The sequence below is a fragment of the Coffea arabica genome, chromosome 1c (genome assembly GCF_036785885.1).
Source record: "Coffea arabica cultivar ET-39 chromosome 1c, Coffea Arabica ET-39 HiFi, whole genome shotgun sequence".
Taxonomy (NCBI): domain Eukaryota; kingdom Viridiplantae; phylum Streptophyta; class Magnoliopsida; order Gentianales; family Rubiaceae; genus Coffea; species Coffea arabica.
The window spans coordinates 2,373,887-2,383,976 of record NC_092310.1 but is presented as its reverse complement, the minus strand read 5'-3'; the positions used below and the strand labels follow the sequence as shown (position 1 = coordinate 2,383,976).

At 32.4% G+C, this 10,090-nt stretch overlaps 2 protein-coding genes across 2 annotated transcripts; both read left to right on the top strand.

Moving 5' to 3' along the window:
• Window positions 1–577: 577 nt before the first annotated feature.
• On the top strand, window positions 578–1,381 carry LOC113694186 (dirigent protein 22-like). The gene has a single exon (XM_072082148.1). The coding sequence runs from the start codon at window positions 675–677 to the stop codon at window positions 1,257–1,259; it is 585 nt and encodes a 194-aa protein (XP_071938249.1). The 5' UTR covers window positions 578–674; the 3' UTR covers window positions 1,260–1,381.
• Window positions 1,382–4,764: 3,383 nt separating this feature from the next.
• LOC113694101 (dirigent protein 22-like) lies at window positions 4,765–5,732 on the top strand. Its single transcript, XM_027212982.2, has one exon. It carries the CDS (start codon window positions 4,910–4,912, stop codon window positions 5,489–5,491), a length of 582 nt encoding a protein of 193 aa, XP_027068783.1. The 5' UTR covers window positions 4,765–4,909; the 3' UTR covers window positions 5,492–5,732.
• Window positions 5,733–10,090: the final 4,358 nt, after the last annotated feature.

Genomic DNA, 10,090 nt, shown 5'->3' with positions numbered 1-10,090 from the left:
ATCATGCTTTGCTTATTCCAAAATCACACATTGAATAATTTCGTTAACGATACCAAAGTAGTAGCACTTCTCAACATCACCCATTGGTGTAATATTAAGTGTATGAGAAGAGAATCTAACGAAATAATGCATGGTTCTAGATGAGTACATGATTGAAGTGCCATTCGATGCTAAATCTATGTTTCATAGGGATTTGGCTCGACCAAAGTAATGTAAGGTGAAGTATTCCTATCATCCAAAAAGGGAAAAAAAGAGAAAAAATTCACATTATGTCAACAGAGATATTGCACTTTATTAATTGATTAGGTGACTAATCTTCAGTCTTAGTAAATGGGTTGGTGCTTTGATATATGTGAATATGAATATTAAATCCATTTATTAATTACCCATTTAAGTCATGTTCAAATGCTAAATGCTAATACAACATTAGATATGGGGCCAAGGAATAAAGTTTAAGGTACTGTAATTGGAAAAGCAAAATTAATCATCAACTTTAGCTACGTAAGTGGGATCCATTTGTACTATGTGATTGGAACATGTAACAATATTTATAGCTATGAACCCCCAAAACTTTTTCCCAAGAGAAAACATTTACTGTCGTTTTGTTATTTTACTCATTGGTCATTACTCATTAGCAGTTACTCGCTAGTTTCACAAGCTCTTCCACAACTTTCATGGCTAGAATTTCAGCATTTCCTCTCCTCACCATCTTCATCTTCATTTCCTGCATCACCGTTCAGGTCACTTATGGTGATGAAGAATACGAGTTTGTCAAAGCAATTGATCCAAAAGTAGCACTAAAGATGAAGAAAGAAAAGCTAAGCCTTTTCAGGTTCTACTGGCACGACATCCTCAGTGGCAAAGCACCTACTTCAGTCATGGTGGTGCCACCTCCGAAAACCAATTCATTCACTGCTTTTGGCCTGGTGAACATGATCGATAATCCGTTAACTGTTGGCCCGGACCTCAGCTCAAAATTGGTCGGGAGGGCTCAAGGGTTTTATGCATCAGCTTCACAGGAGGAAATTGGCTTCTTGATGACCATGAACTTTGCTTTCACTGAAGGTAAGTATAATGGAAGCACCCTCACCGTGTTAGGGAGGAATCCGGTGCTCAAAAAGGTGAGGGAGATGCCGGTAGTCGGCGGAAGTGGGCTTTTCCGATTTGCTAATGGTTATGCTCAGGCATCAACCCACAACTTTGACCCCAAGACTGGTGATGCTGTTGTTGAGTACAACATCTATGTTATGCATTATTGATGATCGTGGGATTGTTTTCCCTTAGAGATCGGACTTTTTCCTTTGCTTTTGTTTTCTTTTTGTCTCTTGGTATTTCTGCTAGAAATTTTGTGGGGCATAATATATCCAGTCAATGTTGTACTCGTTTTGCTGTTCTATGAGTAATTTTTGTAGCTTCTACCAATCCCTCATATGAGATGGACCACCTATTGCTGTTAAAAGTATCTATAACAAGCCTGTGTATCACAATTTGCAAACTACAAATTACAAATTGAATGTTAATCAAGAAAATTTTGTGAACATGAATCATAAATGATAAATTGCACTCAAAAGGTTGCTGATTCATAAATCAGCTTAGATGTTGTTTTGGTCATAGAAATTCACATGGATATGAATATATATTACGACCCATGACTTAATAATGTGCAATCAGACCATTTATTTTTTTTCCTTTTTTTTTTTTTGGCTTTGCAATGGTTCTCTCTTTTTTTGCTTTGCAATGGCATAACTGATGTATATAACAAAAGAGTTTGTCTATTTCGTACTCTAATAAGAAGTGGATTCACTGCTATATTTTCGACAAAAAGATAAACTTTTTATGCAAAAATATTACAATTCAAGAGGTAAGTGATGATCGAAAGTTATATTAATAGTTGATCTACTCTCTTTTTTTAATGTGCATATTCGATGCGAAATGGAAAAGCCATAATGCAATAACTTTTTTTTTTTTTTATCATAACGATAACATTCCTGTAGCCTAATCTATCTTATATTACAGGGAAGAGAAGTCTAAAGAAATTAAGTAAGGGCTAATAGGTATACAGATAACATTCCTGTAACCTCTTTTGAATTTTTTTCCACTGCAAATGGGATTTGAATCCTGGACTTACAGCTCAAAGAGGTTGGTGACCACTGAGCCAAAGTTCAGTGATTATAATGCAATAACATTAAATGAAAACACTAAAATGTCAAAAACACAGTCCCTTCTTTATTAAAAACCTCCCTTTAAAAGACAAAAAAGGAGTAAAACTTTCTTGAATGCATACTTCAGAACTGAAAATGGAAACAAGCCTACTCCTCTTGTATTGTATCATGTCATCATGCACTTGTCGAATTTGTAGGTGGTCCAAGAAATTTATGACAGAAAGACCCTTCATGATAGACTTCGTGCATAGGCAAAAGACTTCTACTCTTAGTTATGATCAGTCATCATACACTTCTACTTTGACAGTGTTTACATTTTCTTTCCTTTAAGATCAATTTTTCCGCATTCTCATTGAGAAATTGAATGGGGAATAAATAGCATGCTGTGGAAGAACTTGTCAACAAGAGTAGGTATGTGGGCAATATACCACGAGGGAATTGATCTTTGTTGACCTACTAGTCTCGCTACCGACTAGAAAGTTTTTCCACCTCCGTTGTTGCTGCGAAAATCTTCAACTCAAAAGGAGCTTGTAATGAAAAGTTTTATCAATAATTTAAGTCAAATTAGTTTTCTAATGAAGACTACAAAAGAATTGGGAATTGGGATTAGAGAAATTTACTAAATGTCCATAAAATCCAATGTGGGACAGGCAGAATCCATCCCCAACTTCCACAACATAAGTGGGATCCAATGTCAACTGGAAAATGACACGATTCCTTTGAAACTACAAACACACACTCGAAGTTCTTTTGCATACGTATAGGTGCACAATCAGGGACGGAGCTAGGATTTTTTCCTTGGGGCCAAAAATTTTTCGAACAAAATTATTTTAATATATCATGTTTAAAATAATTTTCATTTATTTAAATATATGGCATCTTAAAATATCAAATATTAACTTTAATTATAAACGTATGTCTATTTCATAAATATGTAGCATAGTCATAACTAAAATTAAGATAAGAAATAATCTTTGATTAAATGTCTTATAACATCACAAACTATCCAAATTGTACATTATGAGAAGATGATCCAATACATCACTTATGCAAAAACAAAAATATAACTATGCAATATAAATATAACTATTTTCAATTAAAAAAGATAAAAGTTATACTAGCATACCTTGAAATTTCAACCTCTTTTCTTAAAAGTATATTGAGCTTTACATTATTTCATAGAACTAAATTCATTTATAATTAAATCAGTGCTAAATTTTTGAACAACTTCCCTTTTTTATGTATATTGTTAGACAATCATTCAAGAAATTGTCTTTTATCTTGTTTTGGAGCTTTGTTTTGATTATATTTATAATTGAAAATGCCCGTTCTATAGTTGTAATTGATACATGAAGAGTGAAAAGAAATATAATCAATCTGTCAACAACAGGATAGATCACTCAATTTTTTGTCTTTACCAAGTCTTCAAGTAATTATTTGTATATTTGTATATGGGTCAACAAGAGGATAGATCACTAATTTTAAATTTTTTTATCAATTAGGCTAAGTTGTATATTTGTACATGGATCAATAATGTAATTATTTTTATTTTAGCCCATTCATAATTATGAATTGAGTCTTTATTATAATATATCAAATTGGGTCAATTTACTATGGATCATCAAATTATATGTTTAATTTTTTGAATGTTAAATAATTAGCACAATAAAAAATAAATAACTTTTTTTTGAAGAAAAAATTACATCAAAGGTGGCTAATTCGCACACAGACACACAGACACAGACACACACATATATATAAACTCTCATAATATAAACTAAAATTGTAAAAAATGAGGGGGCCAACTTTATCTTATACATATATTTACATACTATAAATTAAAATTTTCAAAACTTAGAGGGGCCATGCCCCCCTCAGCCCCCTAATTGGCTCCGTCATTGTGCACAATCTCATATAAGTACGTGGACACATGGTTATTTGTTGTCATTTACAGATATGTAGAAAATAGTACTAAAAGAAACCTAGAGATATGTACTGGTAAACCCAATACTAGGATCAATATAGATGAATGATCATTAACTAGAGTACAATTAATGACTCATATATAGTAGGACGAAAACCAACAATTAAGTTAAAATGAGCTCACATTTAGTAAGATTCAATTTCATTGCAGGACCTCTAATTCATGAAATTTTGATCTTAATTGGTATTTTGATCTTAATGTATAAAGGGAGGCAATTTACACACATAAAAATATATGTGAAAGAAGAAAAATAGTACCAATAATAATATATCAAATGCCATAATAACAAAGCTATCAAATCCACTCTTGTCAACTGATGACACCAACAAGACTCCCTATTTTTTTATTATAAACTGGACGATCTGATAAACAAATTTTATAATCATAAAAAATTTTCTAATAAAATACTAGTTTTAAATAATAAAACTATTATAATTTGATTCCAATAGAGTTACAAAAATCCTAACTTGCCTAAAGCACTATTAAATAATGTAATATTAAAACTTTAATTTGTCTGAAGCACTACTAAATAATACAATATGAAAATTTCTATTTTTAAGTCCTAATTTAGTATGCTAGCATAAATATATTTGTTGCAACAAATTATTTGTGAGCTTGCACAACTCGTGCAATACTTTGCACATTGTCAAAAAGAATTACTTCCAAAAGTTGTTCGTATCTGGTCATTCCCCTCACAATACGCATATATATAATCAAGGACCCTTAGCAAATTTCCTAAAAGAAATTCGTTGCCTTCCATTCCATGGCTAGAATTTCAGCCCTCCATCTCCTTACCATCTTCATCTTCTTTTCCATCATCACCATTCAGGTCACCTATGGTGATGAAGAATTCCAGTTCGTCAAAGCAATTAATCCCACAGCACTGAAGATGAAGCAAGAAAAGCTAAGCCATTTCAGGTTCTACTGGCACGACATCCTCAGTGGCAAAGCACCTACTTCAGTCATGGTGGTGCCACCTCCGAAAACCGCTTCCTTCACTGGCTTTGGTGCTGTTAACATGATCGATAATCCGTTGACTCTCGGCCCGAATCTCAGCACTAAAGTTGTCGGAAGAGCTCAGGGATTTTATGCATCAGCATCACAAGAAGAGGTTGGTCTATTAATGACCATGAACTTTGCATTTACCGAAGGTAAGTACAATGGAAGCACCATCACCGTGCTAGGGAGGAATCCGGTGTTCAACAAGGTCAGGGAGATGCCGGTGATCGGTGGTAGTGGGGATTTCCGATTTAGTAGAGGTTATGCTCAGGCAACAACTTACTTCTTCGATCCCAAGTCCGGTGATGCTGTCGTTGAGTACAACGTTTTTGTGATGCACTATTAATTCCGGGATCTTTCCTTTTTCTTTCTTTGATTCTTTTCTTTTTTGCTTTTTTACCTTTTCTTTCTTTCTTTCTTTCTTTTTGTGGTTTCTTTTTACTTTTTTTTGTTCCTTTTTCTTTTCGTGGTACTTGTGTCGGAATTTTGTGGGGCAATGTTTCTATCTCTAATAACTATTTTGCCCGTTACAAAACGTGTAGTCCTTTTCATGGAGAATTAATGCATTTGTTGAAAAGTTTCCAGCTTGAGCAAACCTCACCAACCATTCACAAGATAGTGATGAGTGAGACATTAACGTTGGTCACAGACAGCTATATAGGGCAGTTTTAGCAATGATAATGAGTATCAATGAGCTGTAGCTTGGCAAGAAAATATGTATGTAATTTGGTAGTTTTATAACAATTGGGAATCGCAAATCTCTTATTATCAAACAAATACAAAAAATGAAAGCTAGCTTTATTTTGACGCAATATTTACCAGGGAGGGTTGGATTGAGCGATAAGGTAGGAAGAATTGTTAGTTAGATATTCTGAATTCAAGATCTGCCACTTAAAAAAAAAAAAAACAATATTACCAAATAAAATCAAGTGAATTTGAATCATAAGTAATAACTTACAAACGGTTAATGACCAACTTCCAAAAATTAGTCATCAAGTTTTAGGGTCGTGAAGTTACCTAATAAGCTCTCATTAATACGTTTAAATTTCATCTAACCTATCACATATATAAATACACAAATAATTGTTATCACATTTATACACTTTTCTTAATTAATTTTAACTATTCAAAAATTTAACACTTGAAATACATAATGAGTGGCCGATGGACAACCATTAAAGACTCTTTGAAATTCTATTTTAATAGCAAATTCGACATGCATATCATTATCACTACACTTAGATCGTTGCATATCTTTGACAGCGAAAAGTCTCCCTTGCACTGCTTATTAAACCAATAAGAGAAAGTAGAAGAAGCAAGTCTTCTAGAAGAAGAAAGGAAAGGAAAGTAATACAGCACAAACTCGTGGCTTTGGCGTGACAGAAATAAATACCAAAATCTTCCAAGGTTACCATGATGACCTCAATTAGTGATGATAATGGTGTACACGGGGAATTTTTTATGATTACAACAAATTTGTCAATGTTATTTTCCTCTGTTAATGTTTCTTAAGTAAAGTAGACCTGAAAATGTGAATGGACAAAAGATACTTAGTCCACTGTCTTTTGACATAAATCTTTGGAGTTTATGACATAATGTAAGTGGACAAGATGGAATCAATGATCCAGGTTTAGCAATGAAAATGAATGAAAGAAGTAGGAGAAGGGGAAAAACAAAAACAAAAACAAAACAAAGAGGAGGAAATGGATTCAATAATGTGAATATGATTTGTTATTCTTAAAAAAAAAAAAAAGAAGTGAAGCTTAAAAAAAGAAGTGTTTAGGACAAAAATAATGTATAAAGTAACTTATGGACAACAAAACTTTTTAAGTTAATAAATAATTATGTCTAATCTTACAATTTCCCCCTTAACAAATTATAACGCGACTTGCTCAACTCGTCCTCCACCAATTAATAGATTGCTTGATGTATACTCATTGTTTAACAACACCAATGATGCTTTAGGGTTTTTTTTTTTTTTTTTTTTTTTGAGGGCTGCGATGCTTTAATTTGAAGTAACTTTAAGATTTAGTCATTGTCAATGATGCCTTAAACTAAGGTACAGCTCATAGGCTCAAAGTTTTTCTCTCTCTCACATATGGTTCAGGCTCGGGGCCTTTTGTTTGGATTGCTATTTTTAAAAGTTTTTATAGAAAAATATATTGTAACGATTTAATATATGCGAGATAAAAAAATGATTGAAAAATATGTTTAAAAAAGTAAAAAATTTTCTGCAAAAAACCACAATCCAAACAAGGCAAGCATCCAAGTTTGATTTCCCAAAAAAAAATTAATTGGATTTAGGGTCCGTTTGTTTCGGGTGAAAATATTTTCCAGGAAAATATTTTCCTAATTTCCCGTGTTTGGTTGCACAAAACTTACTGAAAATATTTTCCTATGTAAAATATTTTCACTCATCTAATGGAAAACAACTTCCCTTCCAAATATACTGAAGTTGTTTTCCGAAATGCATGCATCTCGCCTGTAGTATGTTCCAAACTTACTGAAAATATCTTGTAATATGTTCTTTTTTTTTTTAGTGTAAACAGGAGGACTCGAATCCAATACCTCTTCCCAACCCTCCCTCCCCCGTACCACCCAACCCTCCCCCTAGTATATTCAAAATAAAAAAAAATCTCATCCTGCTCATCCTATGCTAGTAATTAATTATGTATAATAGGGACATTCTTTTCTAGAGAAACTTTCAACAGTGAGAGTGCAAGATATATGTCACAATAAGCATTGCATGTGATTGATATTTGACACTAAATGGCCAGTAATTTGTTTATTGCTTAAGGAGATATTTTTTATTCATATGTACATTTCTCCAAGATTTTTTAAAGTTAAACAATTAGATAAATTTTCTTATTTTGCATGAAAAGAAGTATGTAGTTATAATGTGTAGAAAGTAAAGATAGAGATAAAAGTGAAAATATTTCAAAAGTTAAACAAACACCAGAAAAATAAAGTAAGAAAATATTTTCAATAAGCTAACCAAACACCTGAAAATGATGAAAGGGAAATAATTTTCCTGGAAAATTACTTCCACGGAAAATATTTTCCCAAGAAAAACATTTTACTTTCAACCAAACAGACCCTTAATGTAATCTTGAACACAAGCATTACAAGTCATTTATATCGCTTTATTTGTATTTTAGCGGCATTTTTTGGTTTAATAATGACATTCTATCCTAGGTGTCATTTACCCACCGATGTCACTATTGTAGTCTCGTGGCACTTATGCATATTCATAAAGTAGTTGTTTCAATGCTTTTTCGAACATGTCATTGGACCAAAAACCCATGGCATGAAAAGATGCCACTCTATGAATTTTTAAAGGCACTTACAAGTGTAACAAGTTTGAGTTCTCATATCACTACAAGTGCCATTGTTCAAACTATCTTGACACTTTCAAATGTAACAAAAAATTTAAAAAAATTCAAATTAACAATTAAATTAGTAAAATTCATGATTGTCATCATTGCAATTTTCTTAAAAAGGTACCAAACAACAAAAATTGAACATTAATTTAAAAAAAATCAAAGAAAGGAACTTTATAACAAATACGACGTTAATGGTCCTTTAGTTTCAATACATTTTGCTGCATAAAGTATGTAAAGGCAAAACTTTGAACTATCTAAAATTCAGGAGCTGTAAAATTTTACTTGCTCCTTAAAATACTTGATATATTCATAAAGCAAAGTGGGCAATTTTTTTTTTGCCAAGAGACGAAGAGATTAATAATAATACAAATCCTCAGTGGCCTGGAAATTATGTTTAGCACTAGGATCTTAGTGCATAAACGCCATTTTAATTTATACTGGCATGAGAAATCGTGCATGGCATAGGTTGTTTTTTCTTTCACACAATAAAAATTGATGTTTAAAACATATAGATGAGAACAAAACATTAGTTGATTACCCTACAACCCCTTGAAAAATACAGCTCCTTCACTATGCATCCCCTCATTGTTTCAATTAGATTAATATGGCCCCTTGAAAAATATTTAGTACTTTCTCTTTGCTTTAAGAAATCAAATTGAAAAATTGAGTAGGGAACTGCATGCTATGGAAAAACCTGTCAACAAAAAGGTAGGTGGGAAATGCACCATGCAGGAATTGGTCTTTGTTCACCTAGTAGTCTCGGGTCTACAACAACCAAGTGTTTCTCCAGCGTTCTTGGTGCGAAAATTCTTTAACATAATAAGAGCTTATAAAGAAAAGTTTTCTTGTTTTGAAGTGTAAATTTGTCAAACTTGATCAGGGGTTTGGAATCAATCTTTTCAATGTTCACAGAAATTATTTCAATGACAAATAGTAACTAAAACCCGATCAGCATACTTAATATGCGAATTTGTGTGTGTGTGTGTGTTTTTTTTCTGGTTTCTGTTTATCACATGCAATCATTTCTCAAGATTTTAAGTCAAATTAATATTCTAATGAAAACTGGGAAAAATGAGATTAGTGAAATAAAGTTTAAGGTAATTCTAAAATTCCAAACAATTCCCAACGGGATAAGCAATATCAGTCCTCAACTTCAGCAACAAATGTGGCTCCTTGTCAATGGGAAAATGATATGATTTCTCAGCTTAGGTAGGAACGAATGCTCCCAAAACAGTGCGCACCTATTCAATTGTTTCATTTGATGGCCTCATGAGTTGTATCCAATTCAAATAGGCTCATATAATTTTTACAGCTTAAATATAAACACGTACAATTTAAGTATAAATTTAAATTTGTCAACTAATACAACTAAATTGACAATTATATTAAAATTGTACGAATTTATATTAAATATAATAAGAATTACACGAATTGGTTTGAAAGGACAGAACCAACTTGTGAAACCCCTTCTTCAAGCTTACAAATATGTGTTCATTGTGCAAATCATTTGCCTCACAATCTATATATATATAGTGATGCACCGTCGACACATTTCCAAGAAG